This window comes from Gopherus flavomarginatus, chromosome 24, assembly GCF_025201925.1.
Source record: "Gopherus flavomarginatus isolate rGopFla2 chromosome 24, rGopFla2.mat.asm, whole genome shotgun sequence".
Classification (NCBI taxonomy): domain Eukaryota; kingdom Metazoa; phylum Chordata; order Testudines; family Testudinidae; genus Gopherus; species Gopherus flavomarginatus.
The window spans coordinates 11,115,498-11,139,393 of NC_066640.1; the positions used below are offsets into that span (position 1 = coordinate 11,115,498).

Genomic DNA, 23,896 nt, shown 5'->3' on the forward strand with positions numbered 1-23,896 from the left:
AGCGACTCTGCTCCTGTTCAGAGTTTTCCCAGCCTGTCCACCCACTGGTTTCCAAGCCAAGCTCAGCGGATTGACCAAACCCAGAGTGCAATGCCCCTCCACGGCACCATCTGCAGTCCAGCAGTGGTATCTCCCTTCATTTCAACCTTGCGTTTCTGCCCCGTCGCTCCTTACAAGTGTGGCCACGGGGCAGAGGAATCTCGGGTGTTAGTGGTCGTGGGGAGCGGCTGTCGTATCGCAGACATGTACTAGCCTAGGGAGAAAGGCCATCAGCCTGCCGGAGGAGACAGAGGGGAATTCCCCCCAGCTAAGCTAACTTCAACCACAATCAGGATGCAGGAGCAACTGCGGGTGCCTGTGTGAGCCGGGGCTTGCCCTGTTTTTGTTTTTTTTTTTCCTTGTGCATTTGTCAGACAAAGGAAGAAAGAAGAGACTCCTCCATGTGTCTGGGGTGGCGGGAGCAAATCTGTCACTCAGGACAACGGTCCAAGATTGTTTCATTCTCCCAACACCAGGGAACAATTTCTCCCTGGCCCTGGCAAACAAGCCATGATCTAACGCCACATTCTGCCCTGTAGGGCTTGGCTGGGGCAGGAAAGGGCTGGGGCCAGGCTGGGAAACAAGGAAAAGGACACTGAGCCACTAGGGGAGCCCCCATTCCTTGCAGGGGCTAGAAAAGGAGCTAAATTCCAGGGCTGAATGAATGAAAGCGATTTTCCAAAGGGTTAATTTCTGGATGCCACTGGATCTCTCTGCTATTGAGGAAGCAACCTTAAGGTAAATTAGATCTGATCATAGGAATGTCAGACAGTCCAGGCCTCTGGGCCACCAGGTGTTTCAGATCATTGGATCCCAGTGGCCCAGGAATTCTAGGGGCTTTCTTGTAAATTTCTATCCCTGAACCTGGAACCAGATCCAGCTCTGTGTATCATAGGGACACACATGACGCAGGCATGTGCAGGAGGCAGGGAAAGCTGTGTAAGCAGACAACTTCAGCCTGTCTCTCACACACTCAGGCGTCATACGTGTTCGCAGGTGCACGTCAAGCACATGTATGAGTGTGACTCATAGGATCACGCCACTGAGGGCTGGGAAAGACCTGTTAGTCTATCCCTGTACAGGGGACGGATCAGAAACTGTGCCGCGCCTTCGCCCAAAAGCTAGCTGGGCGTTCCTCTGCACAGACACCCTGTTAAAGCACATAAGCCCTAAACCCTCCCCAGGATCTAGGCATGGGAGAGCCAGCTGAGCCCCTGTTAGACACAGCCGCATGGGAGCCCAATTGTCAGTCCATCCTTCCAGGGGCCTGCGGGCTCACATGGAACATGGCCTGCCACAGAACCATGCACAAGAAACAGGTGTAAGTGACGCCTCCTCCAGGTCTAATGCCTGGAGCCCCTTGTCCCCTGACCCCGGGGCAACCAGATGAGGCAGTCCCAGCACTTCCCTCTGTTTCCCTGTCCCGCCTGCCCCCTGCAGCCAGTTCACCTCTCCCAGGGACACTCTGTGGCATTAGTGCCACCCGCCTGCTGCCTTTGGAGATGGCAATCTGGGGTCCAGGTTTCCCAGGGAGTTGTGTAAGCCCAAGGGAGTGTGTGTGTGTGTGTGTGTGTGTGTGTGTGTGTGTGTGTGTGTGTGTGTGTGTGTGTGAGAGAGAGAAAGAGAGAGACACACACACACCCTTAAGCAGGCAAACTGGTGGTGATGCCCAACCGGATGAGCGGCGGCTCAGAGAACTGGATGGGAGCTCAGAAGCACAAGGGAAGGGAGTAGGCAACCATAAGGTTCACCTGGCTTTTCCTCTCCCCCCCCATGACCCACACCTGCCTTCCCCATTCCTGCTGAGTGTCATGCGGCTCTTGCTTAAGAGGGTGCAGCCAGCTCCCTGCAGCGCCTAGAGAGGAAGTGGAAGGAGGAGCGCTCGCCAGCTGGGATTGGCTCCAGAATAACTGGTCGCTCCCCAGCCGGGTGTAAACAGACTAAATCCCCTTTCTCTTTCTGCTCCAATCAGTCCTACGTGCTGATGGATCGTGGTAACCTGCAGAGGCTGGGAGCCTCATCACAATCAGACTGATAGCCGAGGGTCTGCCCTGGACTTCGGCTTTTTCGCCTTGGACCCGGCATTGTGTGCCACGGGGCAGCCTTCCTAGCACAAGCTGTGATTCCAGGGGTGAGAGAAGATGTTTAAATACACCCCACCATGGCAAGTCCTCTGTGCCACCCTGGAGCCCAGGGCACAGGTAAGCACAATGGTGATAGATTCTTAGGCTGTTTCTTCATGTGAATTTTCACCCCTGGTGCTAAGAGGAGGCTGTGTGACCTAGTGATTAGAGCAGGGGGGAGATGGAACTGTGAGCCAGGACTCCTGGGTCCTACAGCCTTTCCATCCCTGGGCTGGAGTGTGCCCTAGGGTTAGGCTGGGGATCTGGACTCCTGGGTTCTGTTCCTGGTCCTGGGTTCTGTTCAGTTCTTGAGTACAGTATAGAGTTTAGTGCAGGGGTAGGCAACCTATGGCACGTGTGCCGAAGGCAGCACGCGACCTGATTTTCAGTGGCACTCACACTGCCCGGGTCCTGGCCACTGGTCTGGGGGGCTCTGCATTTGAATTTAATTTTAAATGAAGCTTTTTAAACATTTTAAAAATCTTATTTCCTTTACATACAACAATAGTTTAGTTCTATATTATAGACTTATAGAACAAGACCTTCTAAAAACGTTAACATGTATGACCGGCACACGAAACCTTAAATCAGAGTGAATAAATGAAGACTCGGCCCAGCACTTCTGAAAGGTTGCCGACCCCTGGGTTAGTGATTAGAAAAGGGGGGAAACGGAAGCCAGGATGCCTGTGTTTTCTAGTCCCATCTCTGGGAAAGAGTGCACCCTCCGGGGTTCAGACTGGGAGCCAGGACTCCTGGGTTCCATTCTTGGTGAGTGTTCTCTAGCAGGTTAAGCAGGGGACTGGAAATCAGGATTTCATTGTTCATTCCTGTGCTGGCCCAGTGCTTGGCTACATTCTACATCAGCTGTTGTTACCTCCAAGTGACCCTGGCTGTCATCAGACAGACTGGTTAGTTCACCGCTCCCCTGGAAGCTGCTGGTGTAAGAGGAGAGCTGGTTGTCCGTGCAGGAGCACCTCCCGTGCAGGGAGCCCTGCTGGGATCAGGACTATGTGAACATCAACATCCCACTCATATCAGAGGGATGTGAGAGCCTCAATCGCCTCTCTGGAGCAATGCAGCATAATGGGTGCGTCCTTCCTGGACTTACCGGCTGCAGGTGTGTTCTACCCAGACTCCGCTGGCACGCTCACCAGGGCAGCAGGAACCTTCCACCCGCATTCACCTGCTGTATTCAGCCACACACCAGGTACCTTCTGTCTGCCCTTCTGTGAAACACTCAGCAGTTGGGAGGTGTCCTCTGCCTGCACTCACTTGCTGTGTTAAGTAGCTGCGCTCTCCCTAAAGCTGTCTGAAATGTCCAGCAGCCACTAGCAGCGTTCTGTGACACACCCCAGGGCTCTGAGACTCAGAGCATCGGTGACACCTGCTAAGGGGTACAAGAAATCTCAGCGCCTGATTTAGAACTAGACACACCCTCGTCCTGAGCGTGCGGTATCTTTCTTGCCTTTGTTAACAGACAGTGGACTTTGTTTCGGATCCATTGGGAGCTAGATCCCATGCTCCCTGCCCAGAACACATCTGCTTCTGCACACTGGAGCCTGAGCCCTGGTCTACACTACGGGTTTAGGTCCAATTTAGCAGTGTTAGATCGATTTAACTGGCACCTGTCCACACGACAAAGCCATTTTTGTCGATTTAAAGGGCTCCTGAAATCGATTTCTGTACTCCTCCCCGATGAGGGGATTAGTGCTGAAATCGACATCGCCGGGTCGAATTTAGGGTAGTGTGGACACAGTTCAACGGTATTGGCTTCCAGGAGCTATCCCAGAGTGCTCCATTGTGACCGCTCTGGACAGCTCTCTCAACTCAGATGCACTGGCCAGGTAGACAGGAAAAGCCCCAGTGAAAAACAAGAGCGACACTCACTAAAAAAACCCTCCCCGAGCTGGGTGAGACCTGGGAGGGGGGAGTGTTTTTCCACTGGGCTCACAGCAGAGCTGGTCAGTCACAGGGCGTGAGCCTGCCCAAAACACCTGGGATTTTCAACTACAGCTCAGTAAACAAGCCCCGATCTAGGGTTTCGGCATTGTTTCTCCCAGGCAAAATGCTTTAAAATGAAAAGGAGAGGCTGGATTCTGCTGTGAGCGGGGATCCTAGCCCGGGAGCGACGCCTAAATCTGACGCCGGCAGCAGTGCTGGGCGCTCTGGGCGCGTTGTAGGAAGTGATGGGGGGGGCATTGGCTGGGGAGGGGGCATCGCGGTGTCGCTCTCTCATGCCCAGTTGCTCTCATTTACACACACTGAGAAGAGCTTTGGCCCTGTCTCTCTGCTGAGACACCACTTCGATGCTCAGCAGCGTCTCCCTAGCCTGGCTGGGGGAGAGGCCAGGGCCCAGCAGAGGGTGAGGCGTGCCCGGCACTGGTCTGAACTTGCTGTTTTCCCTTTCCTCTGCAATGCCCCCGTGGGGAGCGGCTTTTCCCCTCTCTTGTTCAGCTTCCAAATGGGGCAGGAAATCAAAACAGGGACGGGATTTTTGTTCGGTGTTTGTGCAGCACCTGGCACCTGGCTGGGCTCTTAGGTGCCAGAGTAATAAAAATACTAAGTAATAATAATAATCATAATTATAAAGCAACAGAAGAGGCCACAGAACCACCACGGATCAGCTGCTAAGAAACACCAAGCCACTTGGACAGCCCCTGGCCCCGAAGGCATTAAAACGTGGGGCTTCTCTGGCCAGGGAGAAGCACAGTGGTGGGGCCGGCCTTAAAGGGGTCAAAGCAATGTGCCGTTGTCAGGAGGGGGCCCCGGACGGCAGTATCCGGCAGCCGCGCTATGTAGCAGGAGGCGCTTTGGCTGGTGCCACTGTCAAGTGGAAGACGACATGTGGTGCTGCCGTTTACTGCGCTAGACAGCACTTCCAGAGGTGGTGCTATGAGCTTCATGAGGCTTTCCCCCAACCCGGGAACTTAAAGGATGCCAGAGAACACCCCCTGCTCCTGCGCCTGCCGCTGGCTCGTCAGATGGAGGATGCACAGGGGTCCTCTGCAGAGAACGAGCATCAGCATGCCTGTGGAAAGGGGAGGCCTTTCCCCTTAGTCTGACTTCCCCTTTCCCCTTGCAGGACTTGCCTCCAGGAGACGTGATTTGTTGCCGCGGTTTAGTACGAGCTGCCCAGAAGCACCTCCTGCCAACTGGTCCTTGGCAGAGCAGGGTGTTGGTGACAGCGCCAGTCCCGGGGGAGGCTTCTGAGTTAATGCACCATCCTAGGGGGAGGCAAGAGAGGCTAGAGTTTGATTCCCAAGATCCCCAGGATGGCATGGGCTGGGAGCACCAAGGCAGCCAGTGAGAGACTCCCGAGGGATAAGCCTTCTCCCAGGAGGCTTTGCAGCTGTTGAGCTGAGTGGTCAGGGGCTAGGTACCATGCGTTGGCGAGAGCTCCCATCTCAGCTATGCAGGAGCAAACACTTGGGTTATCAGACGTAATACACAGCTGGGATGGGAGGAATCCTGGCAGGGGGGAGACGCCCATAATGTAAACAGGACAATGCTCGTGCCTGAACCCACCTCCTCCTGAAGTGTTTGCTAAGGAAGGCCAGTTTGGTACCCTTCAAGGGCTCTTGGGCATAGTCCTGCCCTTTCCAGGAATTTGCTTCCTCCTCAGCAATAAGCCACAGGCAAGAAGCTCTGACTACCATGCTGAGGTGTTGGGCCTTTGTTCTGGCATCTCCCACGCACTGGCTGATGTGGCAATGAGCTGTATGATCTCCCAGCCTTTGGGCAATTTATATTACACAGGTGACAGTTACAAGGGTGCAGGTGGCAAATTCCAGATCCAGCTTTGGATCCAAACAACCGTCGTCCTTCTCCGGTGCCGGTGCCGTGTGTCGGCGAAGCTCCAAGCACTTTACATAGAGAGAATGTAGCACTTGGTTGGACAGTGGCCACAGGGGCTGCTAAGTAATAGAGGATGTGGTGCTTGGCTGGGCAATGGCCCCAGAGGCTGCTGGGTAATAGAGAATGTGGCACTTGGTTTGGGCAATGCGCTGTATTGCACTGATGAACTCATGCTCACAACCCTACTTGTGCAATGGGTCAGCATCATCTTCCCTTTTATACAGATGGGGAAACTGAGGCCCAGAGAGGGGAGGGGACTAACCCAAAGTCACAAGGCAAACCTGTGGCAGAGGTAGGGAAAGTATTTTAGCCACAAGATTTCCCTCAAATGCCAGGATGGTTCAGATCTAGGGCTTTGCTAGGGTCGGGATCTAAGAGGGGCTAGTTTGCTGCTGACAGAGAAGGTGATGGATGGTAAGGGATGGCATAAATCTTGGTGCCCGTGTCTCTGACAGGGCTGGGAGTAGTTTGCCCAGCAGATGGCTCAGTGCATTCCAGGCTGCAGGACAAAGGATTGAAAGCCACCTCTCGACGCCGCCAATGCGAGGCCTGCAGGAGAAGGGCTGGGCCTGTGGCCCTGGCTCCTGCTCGGTGAATCCCTGCAGTAACTCAACAGCCTGATAGTTCCAGGGTGCTGCAAAGTGCAGGTCATCACGATGAGGTGCACGTTGGGGGAGGGAGCAGGGCACTAGCCTTGCGTTCAGCAACCGTTTGCCTCCAACAGTGAGCCAAGGCGAATTCTTGGAATTCCTCCACTGACTTGGGGCCAGGAGCTTATCAGGGCAATGCAGCCCGTGGTCTCCTGGCAGCTCCGGCAGCGTCATCCCACCCTACCCCCAACCCATACCTACGTAGTTCAAAAACACGCTGGTTCACAAACACCAGCCCAGCCGGATGCCCCCTAAGAGGTCTCCATGGGGAACTGGAACGCCCGTGCTGGAGGGTCCTTTTGACAGTACGTGCATTGTGCTCTGGGTGGGGTGGGAGGGCTGGATCGGGGTGGGGCCTCAATAGACTTTGCAGCTCCTGTATAACGTTCTACTGCTACTAGTAATACAGCCTAGCTCTTCTATAGTGCTTGTAGCCAGGAGACGCCAACGCTTACACTGTACTGCGTGCGTCGTCTGTACACCAGTCCAGTGTGTGTGAAAATGCTCACGTGTGTGCAAACGGGTCTGGGTGTGTGCTTATGCACGTTTGTGTCTGTGTGTGTGTGTGCACCTGTGGGTGTGAGTGTCTGTGTACAGATGCCTGGGGGTGCTCTGTGTGTATGCTTTGGTCAGTGTTCACGCATAAAAGGAGCAAGAACCGCGCCAGCTGTGTTTGTGAAGAGCAGGTGGTGTTCAGTCTGGGGAGGGACCGGGGGCTGCTGGGTAATACAAGATGCAGTGTTGTGTATGGGCAGTAGGCCCAGGTGGTTCTGGGTAATACAGCCAAAGGCCGCAGGGACTGTTGGGTACTAGCATGTGCAGCACTTGCTCTGAGCAATGGCCCCAGGGAGTTTGGTGCCATTTCTAATATTCGCAGGGCAGACCCTGAGCAGTTCATGGACGCTACAGAAATGCCAGCTCTCTGCCGGGTCGCCCCCTGCTCGTCCCTCCCCAGGAACGAGGGGACGGGGCTACTTCTGGCCTCTCCTTGCAGTCATTCTACCGACCAGGAGCTGCAGGACAGGAGAAGAGGGCAGTAGGGAGCAGGTCTGGGAAGGGCTGGGTTTTGCCCCACTGTCTCCTTGGTTTCTCTCCCAGGCTTGGGAAGCAGCAGTTCAGGTCTTGCTTTTCTTGTCCATGTTGCTGGCAACAATACATTGCTGAGAAAATTATTACAGAGAGTGGGGGCTGCTGTGGGCTGAGTGTGGGGGGGGCCAGTGCAGCCCAGAGCGATGGGCACTGGGTGTCCTGGGGCCGGCGCAGCCCAGAGCGATGGAGACTGGGTTGTTGGGGCCAGCACGGCCCAGAGCGATGCGGACCGGGCGTCCTGGGGCCGGCGTGGCCCGGAGTGATGGGGACCAGGCGTCCTGGGGCCGGAGCAGCCCAGAGCGATGAGCACCGGGTGTCCTGGGGCTGGTGCGGCCCAGAGCGATGGGGACCGGGCATCCTGGGGCTGGCACGGCCCGGAGCGATGGGGACTGGGCATCCTGGGGCTGGCGCGGCCCGGAGCGATGGGGACCGGGCATCCTGGGGCTGGTGTGGCCAGGAGCGATGGCGAGGAATGTGCTGTAAGAGAAACTGGCCCTGTGACAGGAGGCCCTTTAAATATGAGAAGCCACAATCTCTAATGCTCCTAAGCGTTCCATGACTCACAGCTGCACCCACCTCTGCCCATCCTGCTGTGCCCCAGCTCTCCTGTGAAGCTGCAAGGGGTGAGTCACTGGGCATACAGTGGTGGGGGCTGGGTCCAGCTGCACTGGGATTGACACCCTGTTTTTGCCCAGCACCCATGCGTTATGTAGCACGGTGTGACTCTGCCCTGGCCAGAAGATGAGAGTTTCCCCAGACAGCAGGGTCACCGCCAGGCAGGGATTCCCTCCCTCTAGGCTGTACCAAATTCTCCCACTGAGGGGGTATGATTTGGTCTGTGGGCTCCTGTTCATGGTCTCTCATCCCCTCCCTCCTTCTCGCCTAGGCCGCCAGTGCTCCGCTCATTCTGCCCCCCCAAACTCCAGGGCAGTGAACCCCACAACTAGCAGCAGGGCCAGCTCTAGACATTTCACCGCCCCAAGCATGGCGTCATGCCGCGGGTGGCGCTCTGCCGCTCGCCAGTTCCCGGCTCCGGTGGACCTCTCGCAGGCACGCCGCCGAAGGCACCCTACCTGCCGCCCTCCCGACGACCGGCTGGGGCCTGGAGCCGCCCCTGACTAGCAGAGGCTTGCCCCAAATCTTCCCATCCCCAGCCACCTGCTTTAGTGCTCTCCAGAGAGACTCCTCTTTCAGCCCTGTTTGGAGCCACAATGCTACCCAGTGACCACTGCGGGAATCCCCAGGGTGAGGGGGACCTTCCTTGGGGAATCCCACCATCTGCTGCCGAATCCCACTCTTAGCATCACCAGACTCCCATTCGCTGTCTGTCCCCTCCCCTCTCCTCCTCTCTTCTCATAGGAAGAGCCGAGAATAGAACCCAGGAGTCCTGGTGCCACTGTCCCTTACTGTAAGCATAACTCATATCCCTCCCTCAGCCCCCTGCCCCCAATCCTTTGCTTGATCAGCTCCCCTCACAATGTTCCTCCCTCTGTCATTGAGAAATCTGGCAGGACTAGCAAAGAGCCCTGTTGCTTCCAAAGACAATGGAGGTGGGCATGGGCCTTCCTCGGACGTAGGTACTGGATCATGACTATCCATCCAAGGGTTAGTGCTTCTTCTCATGCGCCGTTCCCCGGGCTCCCTGGGAGTGGGGCAGGGAGCTTAGGAACCTGACCATTCATTCAGGGGCTGTAGAGGGTGCAGGCCAGGAGTATGGTTGTGACATTGTCCCCTCTCAAAGCACAGAGTGCTGCATGTGTGGCTCCCGTGCAGGTGTGACATATGGGGAGCTGTGCGTGAATCCTGGGTAGGAGATCATACAGGGACATATTTCCTGCCTGCCCACCCCACTGCACAAAAGCCAGAAGCAAGGAGCCAGAAGCAGCATAAAACTCTCATGCTCTTTGTTGAGGCTTCCCTTCGTAGACCTCGCAGCACTTCAGAAAGATGGTTAAGTCTCATTATCCCCATTTTACAGATGGGGAGACTGAGGCACTCAGCTGGGACGTGACTTGTGCGCAGCCAGCCAGCAGGTCTGTGGTAGAACTAGGCAGAACATATTTCCTGCCATGTCTCACCCCCTTGGCCACGTTGCCCGTGGACCAAGATTTTCAAAAGAGATTCGGGACTCCAAGTGCCCAACTTCAGACACCTTACAGGGGCCTGATCTGCTGAGTGCTGTCTGGTAATCGGGCTCCTTTAACATGTCTAACGCTGAGCACCCCAAATCACTAGTCCCTCTGGTCCTTTCCCATCCAAAACTGCATTGCAACAGTGGGGAATGTTTTCAAAGGCCCGCTTTGGAGTCCCCTTGACTTTCAACAGGACTTTACCCCCTGAGGTGCAGATCCTCAAAGGGATTGAAGCGTTTGACTCCCGCACACTTCCCACTGAGGCTCTGGGCTTTGGAAAACGTTCCCGCTCCAGGTGCCTGCTCCAGCTGGCTGCTCACTCCGTGGCAAGGCCGTTGGAGGAACGTGGCGTGTACAATGACGTGTCCTGAGCTGACACCCACCCACATTCCACAACAGCAAAGCCACTCCCAGCAGGGACTTCTGACCCCTGGACAGGAGATAAGCTGCAGGTGGGTGATAAGTTTCCAATCTCCGTAGAGTCAGGCGCTATAAAGGAAGGATAATTACCCGCCGGTATGAAATGAGAGAGTCATATAAGAATTCAGCGGCGCATAAACTCTTGGGAACTGCAGCTCCATTGGATTTCGGCACAACGGGCCCAATCCATCCCTGGAGTCAATCACCTTACACCTGCTGACCTAGGGACTCTCTAAGCAGGTCAGTATCCGTGCAGTGAAAAGCCTATGGGAGCCATTCAGACCTGCTAGAAGCAGAGGTGGCTTTGGTGCCAGTGCATTGCCCCAGCTTTCTCCAGGTGCTGAATTTGACCCTTTCACCTGGGGGCAGGGGCTTCCCAGAAGCTTTGCAGAAATGGCTTCTGAATGAGTCTGAAATAGCTCCAGGGAGTCTTCTGCTCGGAGCAGATGTCCTGCACCAGTCACGCAGTAGGAAGGGCTGCAGCTACCATTGCCAGAGAGGGGGTGTTGTAGTTAGAGTAAGGGACTGGGAGTCAGGACTCCTGGGTTCCCCTTCAGGGAAGAGAATGGAGGGTAGTGATTTGGAGCGAGACTCCGTTCTGGGAGGAGAGAGGGGTCTAGTGGTTCGAGCAAGAGCTGAGGCATCCTGGGTTCCATTCTATACCCTAGTATCTTGCGCTAATCTGTCAATCTATTTCCCCCACTATAAAATGGGGTGTCATAATATTTACCTAACCTCCAGCTGTATTTGTAAAGCACTCAGCTCCCGAGAGGAACGGCTGTGCAAAGTTCTCTAGTGGCTGGCAGACCCGTCCCTCACATAACTCAAACATGAGGCTTGTTGCTTCTTCGTGCTTGACATGGTTAAACCCCATGCAATGTCTAGCCTTAGCAGCTGACACCATATTACTGACCGCAGCAACGTCACAGCTAGGAGAGATGCGGCCGCATCAGAGCCCTTTCATTGAGCTGTACAAGGCATTACAAGATTCAGTGGTTGGAAGTTGAAGCTGCAGGCCCGAAATAAGTGGAAATATTTTAAAGTGAGGGGCACTAATCATTGAAACAACTGACCTATGGCGCTGGGGAATCCTCCAGTGCTTGAAGTCTTTATATCAAGACAGGGTATCTTTCCAGGAGTTTCTGGGTGAGTTTCTCTGGCTTGGGTTATACAGCTGGTCACACTAGATGACCGTAAGGGTCTCTGATGGTGTCAAGACAGGGGTGTAGCCAGGTGGAGGGAACAGGGGGAGTGAGAAAAAAAAAAGGTGCCACTCGCTGCGGCGCTTTTACGGATGGAGTGGCGCTCCGGGTCTTCGGCAGTACTTCGGCGGCGGGACCTTCACTCGCTCCGCAGGTCTTTGGCGGTACTTTGGCGGCAGGACCTTCACTTGCTCCGCGGGTCTTCGACGGTACTTCGGTGGCGGGACCTTCACTCACTCCACGGGTCTTTGGTGGTACTTCAGCGATGAAGCTTCAGTGCCGCCGAAGACACCCAGAGCTAGTGAAGGGCCCGCCACTGAAATGCTGCTGAAGACCCAGAGCGCCGCCCCCATCAGTAAAAGCACCACAGTGGGTGGCAACTTTTTTTTTTGCTCCTGGGTGAGTAAAATTAAAAAGGTGCCACTTGTGCTTGGTGGGGAAGCAGCCGCCGCCCCTCCCCAGCTACGCTACTGCGTTAAGAGCCCATGAACCTTTAGTCAAAGTTGTGAAGAGATGTTGTGAAGGCCAAGACTATAACAGGGTTCAAAAAAGAACGAGATATTTCATGGAGGACAGGTCCTTCAATGGCTATTAGCCAGGATGGGCTGGGATGGTGTCCCTAGCCTCTGTTTGCCAGAAGCTGGGAATAGGTGATGGGGGATGGATCACTTGATGATTCCTTGTTCTGGTCATTCCCTCTGGGATACCTGGCATTGGCCACTGTTGGAAGACAGGATACTGGGCTCAATGGACCTTTGGGGTGACCCTAGGGTGACCAGATGTCCTGATTTTATAGGGAGACTCCCAATATTTGGGGCTTTTTCTTATATAGATGTCTATTACCCCCTACCCCCTGTCCCAATTTTTCACACTTGCTGTCTGGTCACCCTAGGTGACCCAGTACGGCTGCTCTTATGTTCTTCTTATGTTCAAGGTGCAATATACTTACTTTGAGCCTGATGCAAAACCTCCTGAAGCTATTTCTATTAACGTCAGTGGGCACTGAATCAGGGTTTTACTTGATACATGTAATCATGTCTCCTTCTAGTGTCCCCAGCTACTATACCAGCTGGCTACTTACTACCCCTGGATGGAGCGCCCCCTTTAGCTCAAATGGAGAACTCTATTTTTGGTGCTGAACAGTTTAATTCCTGCTAACGTGTGTGGCAAGGCTCATTACATAGATACATTGGAATCCCAGCCACACCCCAATACATAAATGAACGCAGTGCGTAGATATCCATAGAGCACCCCACCCCTGAGAACTCTGTGCTCCACTAACCAGCCCAGGATGCAATCAATATATCTCCTCCAATGACAAAGGAGGTAACTGGTTTACAGTCATCGGAGGATCAGCATAGACTCTCCTGCTGCTGTCGCCACCTTCAGCAGGTTTCATAATGAACAACTGGCATGAGAAGGTATAAAAGCCAAGGTCAAGGGCTGGAATTTATTTCTGTTTTGCACGATACTTGGGTTAAAGTTCATTGCATTTTATGAGCCGTTGAACTGTGTTTATGATCCGCACCCTTTCGATCATTTCAAATATATATCCTAGTTGCTGGCACTTATCTTTCCCCAGCTTGAGAGGGGGAAATCTGGGAGAGCTACAAAATGTGAACGCTAAATGACATGTGTTTTCCATTCACAGTTTCATTCCCCTTTGCTGTCTGAGTTTGGTTGTCTTTCCCCGCCTAGGTCTTCTCTAAATATGATCCCCTCCCCTGGTGAGATTCTGTTGCCTGCATTGTGCAGGAGGTCAGACTAGATGATCATAATGGTCCCTTCTGACCTTAAAGTCTATGATTCTATGATTTCTAAACATCCTGTGTTCATAACGCACCCATGGGCTAACATAATCATTGTGCTAAGCACCACAGCCACAGAGAACTTTACAGAAGTAGAACTCAGATCCTCCTGCTCCAGACACACAGGTCTGTAGCACTGAGCTAAAGGAGAATCCCTTGTGCCAGCAATGCAGGGCCTATGACACATAGTTGAGCAGTCCTGATTCTCTCCAGTAGAAGGCAGTGATGCTACATACACACCAGCCACTTCCTCAATATGTTTTCATGATATGGTGCCCCAAAATGCCTTCCACAGCATTATGTGGGTTACAGCAGCTGTCACCAGGTGGCGCTGTTCCAAGTTCTGAGTGTACGAGCAAGTTTTGAGTCTTAAGAAGATATGCAGTGTTGTTGTTAGTTTTGGCTTATGCAAGGTTTTTGTGTAGGGACAGCTTCAGGAGAGAAGGGGCTGTGAGAGCAGCACAAGAATTTGCTGCCTGCTGTGGACTCTGATTTTAGGCAATTCTTGATGCAGAGTTGCTCCCGGGGAAGCAGACATTAGTATTGAGTTGAGATTCCTGGAGGATTGCCCTGCATGCTCTTTGACCACCTCTGTTTGGGAACTGCTGTATATGTGTAAATAAGACAAGTTACACTTAGAATAGATCCATATTCTGCATTGCTGATTTTGCCGCCACTAGGAAGCTGACCTGCAGGGCCCTGGACATCAGCTACTGATCAGCAGAGGAGTAACTCTGGGATCAGAATGGAACACTGGTGTCAGGAGAACAAGCAGCATTTTCATACTCATTTGTGACTTCTGCTCCTTGTGTTTCTCTCTAACATGTGACTTCTCTCCTGCTTTAGGGACAGCAAAACGTCTTTCATGCAGAAGGCCTTCAGGTGTATGAGGACCCCGCGATTAACCCCACAGGTGAACTGCAGCTCAGAGTCCAGGAAGACGCTTCTGAAGAGTTGACTGAGGAATCGCCCCAGGAAATGGACAGAGTCACCAGAAACCTGATCTTCCATATCCCTCACACAACTCCTGAATGCAACACTCACCAAGCCAGCTTGTCTGCAGAACTGAGAGCCAAGAGCAGTGATGACGTGTTTGCTCCCTACAGCCAGGGCAACCAGAAGGCTGAAACTGGCCACGACTGGAGACCCAGCTATCTGCCAGAAGACAGATCTGAATTAGCAACAAACTCCCTGGCTGCTGGAAGGGATCTCTGGACTCCACCTCCAGACAGAGAGTCCAAACTAGAGCTCGTGAAGTCGGGGATGTTGTATGATGTCAGGGCTTATAGAGAGGAGAGGAAGCCATCCAAGCTGTACTCGGATGATGAAGAAGACCTGAATTACCCGCTCACCCATTTGGACATCTCCCCCGAGAAAGCAAAAGAACTCAAAGAGGAGAGGAAGAAGGTCATCCAAAGCCAGGTGGTGAGGAGAAGCTCCACCGTGGCTGAGAAGCGGAATTCCATGGAGGAGCTGGATTCTCTAAGCACAGGCTCAGCTGGTAGGCATGAGGCTAAGCAAGGAGGAGGCTATGCCACCAGCTTTGCCCTTTGCTTTGATAGCCCTTCCCCAGTGCAAGTGAGGACGCCCGTCGACCCTGAAAACATAGACAGTGAGCAGATCAACTTTGCCGCTGCCCGGCAACAGTTCCTCACGCTGGAAAAGACTAACCCGCGCGTCCTCTTCAGCCCGAGGCAGCAAGTTATGTCTCCAAAGCCAGAATCAATTCAGAACGCCTGTGAGGGAGAGTGGCACAGCGCTGAGGCTGTGGTGAAGATGTTTATGGACTATGACGATGCCAACGCACCCAGCCAGAGAGAGATCAACGGGTATGATGTGGTGTACAAGTCACCCATGGCTGAGGAGCTGTATGCTCCCAAAACGGCTGGTATAGAAAGGGAAGAGCCCAATGGGAGAATGGCCAGCTTGACCAAAGCATCTTCCAGAGATGACCTGGACTCCGGCTTGGGTGAAATGTCCAATGAGTCCAGCGCAGGTTACATTAGCGATGGAAGCATGTCCAATGAGGTCTTCGACAATCAGCTGGATTTCAAAGCCAGCAACCAGGATCCCGCCAAAGAGCTGAAGGCCAAGAATGAGACGCCCATTGAACGGGAAATCCGCTTGGCAATGGAGAGGGAGGAAAGCCTACGGAAAGAGAGAGGGATCCAGAGACAGACTAGCAGCAATGAGCTGGTGGAAATCCAGACCAAGCCCCTCCTCTCCACATGTCTATTTTCCTCCAGGAAAGTGAAAGACAAAGGCCGTGTTTCCTTCTACGTCCAGAGGGAGATCGAGCAGGAAACCAAGCGGGAAGAAGATCTGAAGAAGGAAGGGAAGCTACTGGGGATGTATGATAAGGGGACGCAGCAGGAACTGGGTGAGCGCAAGAAAGTGTTTGAGCAGGAGGATGCCTCCCCTGCCCCACACAAAACAGCGTTTGCAAAGAAATCAGAGGATCTAACAGGGCCCCTGAACGGCAAATTTGCAGTACAGCAAGCCATGGGTGGCAGCTTCGGCCCCACAGAGAGCACCACAGATGGAAAGAGAGTCCCTAACCACAACGTGAATCTAATAAGCTTCCAGGTTTATCAGCCATATTCTACGCTAAACACCAATAAGGGAAACATGGCGGATGAGCTGCTGTCATGCAATCAGCCGTCTGGCAGCTGCAGCAAATTGGTGGATGAGGATTCCTTCGGGGCAAGGCGCCCCAGCACTACAGAGAGGGCAGATTCCACACCAAGTCCGGAGGAGAGGGTCAGGGTGCACAAGGAATACTTTGCCACTCCGTTCTGGAAACCCAAGATCTCCTTTGTGACTGAGCAGGGGACACAAGGCCTGCTCGGAAAGGAAAAAATGCTGGAGCTAACGGGCACCCAGGAGGACCAGTATACCCTGAAGAAGTGCAAGCCCCAGACATCTTGGCTGATCAAGGAGGAGATCCGGAATGCTCTGCAGAGGGAACAGGAGCTGCAGGAACAGCGGAGGCACAGGCTGCTGACTGACAGCTTCTCTCCAGCCAGCAATGACAGCTCTGCCTGGGAGAAGGGCTTCCAGCCTCAGCTTTCATCTCAGAGTTCAGGTGAGGCGAGAGAGACAGAACTATGGGGCTTCCCTCCCCTGGGTGACATTCACCCCCCTGCAGAGGGCCAGCGTGAGTCCTGTGCATCACTAATGTCCTTATGTCCTGGGATTCTTGGTGACAGTAGGGCCCCTTTTATCTGCTCTGGCTGTATAAGGGGGCCTTAGAGTGAGCGGAAACAGCCCCAGGAGGATTATTGCCCCCTGAACACACTCAGGCGACCTCTCCGGCTGGCCCAGTTCCCAGTGTAGCAGGTGGAGCCATGGCCAAGAGCTATTATGTGCTTCCAGAGGCCCCTAGGGGACCATGGGAACCATTGGGCAGGTCCCTGCACAGCCCCAGAATTGGGGGAGCACAACCAGCCTATCTCACCTCCCCACCTCCCATCCTTGTCCTAAGCCCAGGAATGGAGTAACTGAGAACCAGGCCTTTAGGCTTTAGATGGTGCACAGAGGTGGTGCTGGCCCCCTGAGCAGAGAGGAGTTTTCCCCTCAATGGATATCCAAGGAGCCTGCAGCCTAAGAGAAGGGCTCACAAGGGGTTAAGCTCTGGGCCCAAACTGGGACCCCAGATCCTTGTTCCCTTACCCCACCCCCACCCCCCACTTCCCACGTTTGAATTCAAAGTCAAAGTCAATTCCAGAACCAAAGTTCATGGCTCAAGCCCCATCTCCGGCGAACACGCATCTCCCCAAGGACGCCTCCTGGTCTGACTCAGGCAGATGCCACGCCAGGGCACCTTCCCCTGTTTGCTCATTCCTCTCCGGTGTCAGCCTCCCACACCCCTGGGAATCCAGTCACGGCTTGCAAACTGCCCAGCTGCGAGCAAACAAACAGAGTAAAGGTTAAAAATGCCATGTCCCCTCACACTTCTGGGGCAAACATCCCTGAGAAGGGGGGGCGGGGGCAAAGAAACTCCTCCCTGCAAGGACTTGCTCGGCTCTCCAGTAGGATCCTGTTAGCAAACAATGCCTGGTGTCGCTACTACACTTAATCCTCCTTAGGCAGGGATTCCATTCCTGCAGCACAGAGCGGCTCGATCCAAAACCCACTGACGTCTGAGAGTCTTTCTGTCGATTTCAGTGGGCTTTGGATCCAGCCCAGATTGCCTGGGCGGAGGCTGTGCTGGGGTGGAGAAAGCATAGTGGACGGTCTTAATAGAATTAGAGATGGGTCAGAGCAAGAACATCCACCCAGGACTCCTCTGGAAGCTGGGGGTGTTCAGGTGCGGTTCTGAACTCTGGGCCCAGACCAAAGGAAAACTCCTGAGACCTTGCTCCTGTTTTTTATATCCTATGGGCCCAGAGACCTCTGAAAACGCATCCCCGGTATCTGCTCCCTTTGCACGTGTATCTTTCTCTTTAAGCCGTCTCAGGCATCGCTGACAGCTACTGGATGACTGAATCTGCCGTCTCTGTCCCTGCCTCGCACCAGTCAGGGACGCCGGGGTCGGCCTCTCCACCTAAGGTGCCCAGTCCCTATCAGGGCTACACAGGCAGACACGCCTCTGAAACAGCCCATGACGGTCCCACGGGGCCCCCGTGGGACGAGAAGAAGAAGCTGAAGCTGAAGGAGGACAGGAAGGTGAGCGCCCCAGGGCCGGCCTGGATCACAGGCACGTTCTAGCAGTGGGCTGGGTGTGGGAAGCATGGCCGTGCAGTTGGTCAGGTATAAAAGGCAATGAAATTTTGTCACCGTTGCGTGTGGTGCTGACTGTGAGAGGAGAGGCTGAGCCTCCCATGCTGCCCTATTTTATCTGCCACTTGGATGGTTGGAAAAGTTGTAGGTTAAGGCACCAGACCAGAGCTTCGGTGACCTGGGTTCTGTTCCGGGCTCTGCTGTGGATTCCCTGGGTGTGACTCAGCTCAGCTCCCTGCCTGTGAAACCTGCCTACTTCCTGGGCCTGCGGGTGCCCATATCACGCAGGGAGGGAGGCTGGCTAGATGGTGCAGCAGCTGCGCTGCCTGAGGGTCTGTCTGTGCCACAATCAGAGGGGTGATTGCACATGGAGACCTACCCACGCTAGCTTTGATTTCGCTAGCAATAGCAATGAAACTGTGGCAGTCTGGGCTAGCCGCTTGACTACGTCCCCAAGGGGCTGGGTGGGCTTGTACCAATGCTGCCACATCATCAGTCCTGTTGTTTTTGGAGCTAGGTAGAATCATAGACTATCTAGGGTGACCAGATGTCCCGATTTTATAAGGACAGTTTCGATATTTGGGGCTTTTTCTTATAGAGGCTCCTATTACCCCCCACCTCCTGCCCCGATTTTTCACACTTGCTATCTGGTCACCCTAAGAATATCCAGGTTGGAAGGGACCTCCAGAAGGGATCTAGTCCAACCCCCTGCTCAAAGCAGGCCCAACCCCAACTAAATCAGAGCTAGATCAGAGCTAGCTTGGCTACGTCCATGCATGCTGCAGTCACGCCTCTGATGGCAGTGTCAACACACCCTTAGCCAATGCGGCGGTGTGGGTTCTCCTCCACACCCAGCGAGCTCTGCAGCTGGATCTCTGCCTTGGCCCTGTTCCTCCCCACCCACTTTGGGAGGGCTGGCAGTGGGTGGGGTCTGTGCTCCTTTCGTCTGACCCTTTTTTCCCCCTCTTGCAGTATGCGAGCATTGAAGCAAGCGATGACGTCAACGCAGAGGTAAATACATCAGACGCTTAAGCCTTGCCTCTGGACTTCCCCTGTCTTCTCAGACCTGCCTCCCTCCCCCCAAATATCCACTTGGTCCAGACCACGTCTGCATTTCTCCGACACTCATTTCCACAGCCCCTTCTAGCCAGGAAGATTCCAATCACTGAGCTGGCCTCCGAATGTCAGGTCCCGCTCCAACAGGCACTTCAGGAAAGAACTGTCAGGGCACCTCCGTGTGTGGCTGTGGAATGCAAAGGGCAGGGAAAGGGTTAACAGCCTCTCCTTGCGTAGTGTAGCTGCTTCGCTGGCTTTGCATGGAGGAAGTTATTCCATTGTGAGAGGAATAGAATAGAAGTTTTTTTTCTAGCCAGTCTCTCACTCCAAGGTCAGACTGTGCTAGGAGCCAGCCTCAGCTGGGGTGAAGGGAAACTCCAGTGGGTTAACACTAGCAGTGAGTTCATTAGAAATAGGCCCGATCCAAATATCCTTCAGCATTGGGGAACATCAAATGGGAATCCAGCCCCCGGAGGCCGAGAGCCTTCTTGGCCGAGTCCGGGTCTCTGAACGACTTTGAGAAGTCCTGATCTGAGTCTCAATCCAACCCTAGGTTTAGTTTTGTGAGCTCAGGCTGTGGGGAGCCTTCATTTCTTGGTCCTCTTGGGCATGCATCGCAAAGGCACCATGTTAAATTCCTGAAGTTTCAAGTCATCCGATGGAAAAGGAACTTTACTGAAATATGCCCGAAACAGACAGGGCGTTGAGTCTCTGCTACTCTGCACCTTGTGCTGTTGTTGACATCTGTGCCAAAGGGATGTAAAGGGCTACTCAGCCAGAATAGTAGCAGATTATACCCATCGGCCACTGGTGTCAGAGACAGGGCCACCTAGAGATGGGGGCAAGAGGGGCAATTTGCCCCAGCCCCTGGGCCCCGAAGGGGCCCCCATGAGATTTTTTTGGGGCCCCTGGAGCAGGGTCCTTCACTTCTTCCGCTCCGGGTAGTTGTCAGCAATTCGGTGGTCGGGGGTCCGTCTGCTCTGGGACCCGCCACCGAAGTGCCCCAAAGACCCGCGGTGGGGGATCCTTCCGGCACTTTGGTGGCGGGTCTCAGGGCGGGTCTTCGTCAGCAATTCGACGGCAGGGGCCCCCCACTGCAAAAGACCCCAGGCCCCCTGAATCCTCTGGCTGGCCCTGGTCAGAGATGGCGCAAGGTTCTGGGCAGCAGTGAACCAGGCCTCTAATGTTCGGTGCCTGTCCACGCAGTGGCTTAGGCCTGATGTACGCTGGAATGTTGCAGAGAGCTGGTCTCTGCTGGGGATGGAAAATTCTTCTCCAAACTTCATTGATTACTAAAGAGCATCTTCAAACAGCTGAACTGGTCTGACTAAACACAGCACTTAGGCAAGAAAGATGAGAGAGGGGCCTCATGGGAGAGAGGAGTGGGCTGACAGAGACACATCCAAGGGCGAACGCTCCCAGAAAAGAAGAGGAAGGACCGTCCGGTGGTTAGCAGCCTGCAACTTGGGAGTCATGGAGTTTAAAGCCAGCGTGGTCCACTAGATCATCTTGTCTAAACTCCTGTATATCACAGGCCAACACCAACACCAGCACACTAACCCAACAATCGAAATGAGGCCAAAGTATTAGAGCTTACAGGAGACTAGACTGTTATGTGCCACAAGCAGAGAAGGAGGAGCTGAGGTGCATCAGTGCCTGAGGCCCTCACAATGGCAGGGAAATAATTAAATGAGACTCGGAGTAAATTTCCTTCTCTGCCACAGACTTCCTGCATGACCTTGGTCAAGTCACTTAGTCTCATTTTGCCTTAGTTCCACATCTGTAAAACAGGGATAATAGCACTGCCCTGCCTCATAGGGGGTGTTGGGATGATAAATACATTAGAGTGTGAAAAGCTTAGACACTACAGTGTCCAGAGGTTTATAGATACAGTCACAATTATTCTGACCTCACTTGCTGTCAGTCCATCTGCCCTGTGCAGTAACAGTTAATAGCAGGGTGGGAAATTATTGTGATTAACCCTATGGATGTAGAAATGTGTAACTAGCCGGTCAGTCTGGCAGATATGCCTGCTTCAAAAGCAAAACTCCCACTGATTTCAATGGGGGCAGGCCTGGCTACCTTATCTCCACCTTCCTCTGTAAGGGCCTGATGTTGGGACTTTTTAAAAGCAGCCTCCAACTTAATTCTCAAGTGCCCAACTTGAGTCACCACGAGTCACATTTTCCATAAGCTGTGGATGGTCAACTCTTCTGAAATCAAGACAGAAATGTGTCAAACTGAGCACTCAGAACTTAAGACAATTCAGATCAGTGTGTGCTGCTGAAAATGTTAGGCCTGAGATTTTGGGGGGAGGGTGGAGAGGGTGGGAGGAAGGGAAGGTTAAGGAACAAACACGGTCTTATAAAAATAAAAAGCCAGTGCATAGGCATCAGTCTATAATTTTGCGTTTAATTTTAGATTTTAGAAAGCACCAGAGTGACTCGCCACAAGAATGCCATGGCCAAACGCTGGGAATCAGGACAGTTCTTCAACAAAGATAATGCCTGATGAAGCTCTCGCAGCCAAGGGAAGAGCAGTGACCTTGCCAGACGTTGCTTTGTATTTACATTTATTCCGCTTTGGATTCAATCTCTGCTAAGTACAAATCATCCAATCGTTTCTCCACGTGATGATTGTTAAGACTCAAGGACTTCTGAAAATTGCATATGTTTCAATCTAAAAAGACGACTGTTTAAAAATTTTAGCTTGTGCTTTTATCCCCACCCGCCAAAGGAATATTTTTAAGGTGGCGAAATGGATCACTTTAGTTTAATCTTCTCTGCAAGTAGATACAGGCTAGATGAAATGAAACGCGGACTGTAATTTAACTCCGAGCTGTGTCCCCATGGCTGGCAAAAGAAGTTATTTCTGAAGCTGTCTTTAGGTGCTTAGCTACCACGCCATTAGAACTTCCCTTGACAGAGAGATGGCTTTGGATCTTCACAAGCTTCGAAATGGGAACCAGAGGAGAAGCTGATATGATCTGCGGAGATGCAGTGCTATATAAAATATATATATTAATGCTGTTGTTTATTTTGCTAATAATTTATTAAAGAGTCATACCTCTCCTCACTCTTCGCAGCCTGTCTTGTCAGTAGAGATGTTCAGGTGAAGTTGTGTTGGGGATTTGAAAGTGTGCGTGTGTTTAGGGAGAATGAGGGGAGGGGAGGGAAAAGTAGGGGAAAGCCCTTGAACTGCAGGGACAAGCTTTCCTGGAGGAAGGGGTAAATAGGAATTCCCAGGAGGCCTCTTTGTGTCTGGCCCAAGGCATTCAAAAAGCAGAGGTGCTGCCCCACTCACAGGAGTGGGAAAATATAAGCAAACCTCAGGATACTAAGCAGGGCTGTCGAGCGATTAAAAAGAATGAATTGCGCAATGAATCGCGGTTCAACAATAATAGAATACTGTTTCTTTAAATATTTTTGGATGTTTTCTACGTTTTCAAATGTATTGATTTCAATTACAACACAGAATACAAAGTGTAAAGTGCTCACATGATACTTATTTTTGATTACTAATATTTGCACTGTAAAAAACAAAGGAAATAGCATTTTTCAATTCATCTCCTACAAGCACTGTAGTGCGACTTCTTTATCATGAAAGTTGAACTTTCAAATGTAGAATTACGTACAAAAAATCACTGCATTCAAAAATAAAACAATATAAAATTTTAGAGCCTACAAGTCCACTCCTACTTCTTGTTCGGCCAATCACTCAGGCAAACAAGTTTGGTTACAATTTGCAGGAGATAATGCTGCTGGCTTCTTGTTTACAATGTCACCTGAAAGTGAGAACAGGCATTCACATTGCATTGTTGCAGCTGGCATCGCAAAATATTGATGTGCCAGATATGCTAAAGATTCATATGTCCCTGCATACTTCAACCACCATTCCAGAGGACATGCGTCCATGCTGATGACAGGTTCTGCTCGATAACAATCCAACGCAGAGCAGACTGATGCATGTTCATTTTCATCATCCGAGTCAGATGCCACCAGCAGAAGGTTGATTTTCATTTTTGGTGGTTTGGGTTCTGTAGTTTCTGAATCAGAGTGTTGCTCTTTTAAGACTTCCGAAATCATGCTTTACACCTCATCCCTCTCAGATTTCGGATGGCACTTGAGATTCTTAAACTTTGGGTCGACTGCTGGAGCTATCTTTAGAAATCTCACATTGGTACCTTCTTTGTGTTTTGTGAAATCTGCTGTGAAAGTGTTTTAAAACGAACATGTGCTGGGTCATCATCCAAGACTGCTATAATATGAAATTCAAGTAAAACAGAACAGGAGACATACAATTCTCCCCCAAGGTGTTCGGTCACGAATTTAATTAAAGCATTTTTTTTAACGTGCATCATCAGCAGAGAAGCATGTCCTCTGGGAGGGTGGCCGAAGCATAAAGGGGACATATGAATGTTTAGCATATCAGGCATATAAATACCTTGCAACGCGAGCTACAAAAGTGCCATGCGAATGCCTGTTCTCACTTTCAGGTGACATTGTAAATAAGAAACAGACAGCAGTATCTCCTGTAAATGTAAAAACAAACTTGTTTGTCTTAGCGACTGACTGAAGAAAAAGTGAGACTGAGTGGACCTGTAGGCTCTCAAGTTTTACACTGTTTTGTTTGAGTGCAATTATGTAACAAAAAATTACATTTGTAAGTTACACTTTCAGGATAAAGAGATTGCACTGCACTACACTACTTGTATGAGGTGAACTGAAAAATACAGTTTCTTTTGTATATCATATTTACAGTGCAAATATTTGTACTCAAAATTAATATTGTACATTTTGT

At 52.3% G+C, this 23,896-nt stretch overlaps 1 protein-coding gene across 1 annotated transcript; it reads left to right on the forward strand.

The window, feature by feature from the left end:
- Positions 1–2,049: 2,049 nt before the first annotated feature.
- Positions 2,050–22,171, forward strand: MISP (mitotic spindle positioning). The gene is made up of 5 exons (XM_050934115.1): positions 2,050–2,240; positions 14,165–16,403; positions 17,769–17,986; positions 19,013–19,051; positions 21,518–22,171. The coding sequence occupies exons 1-5, from the start codon at positions 2,181–2,183 to the stop codon at positions 21,605–21,607; spliced, it is 2,646 nt and encodes an 881-aa protein (XP_050790072.1). The 5' UTR covers positions 2,050–2,180; the 3' UTR covers positions 21,608–22,171.
- Positions 22,172–23,896: the final 1,725 nt, after the last annotated feature.

Excerpts from the sequence above, each read along its gene's own strand:
- MISP (XM_050934115.1), top strand. The coding sequence starts at position 2,181 with ATGTTTAAATACACCCCACCATGGCAAGTCCTCTGTGCCACCCTGGAG. Across the intron at positions 16,404-17,768 it reads GCTTTCATCTCAGAGTTCAG|CCGTCTCAGGCATCGCTGAC; the intron begins GTGAGGCGAGAG and ends TTTCTCTTTAAG. Across the intron at positions 17,987-19,012 it reads AGCTGAAGGAGGACAGGAAG|TATGCGAGCATTGAAGCAAG; the intron begins GTGAGCGCCCCA and ends CCCCTCTTGCAG.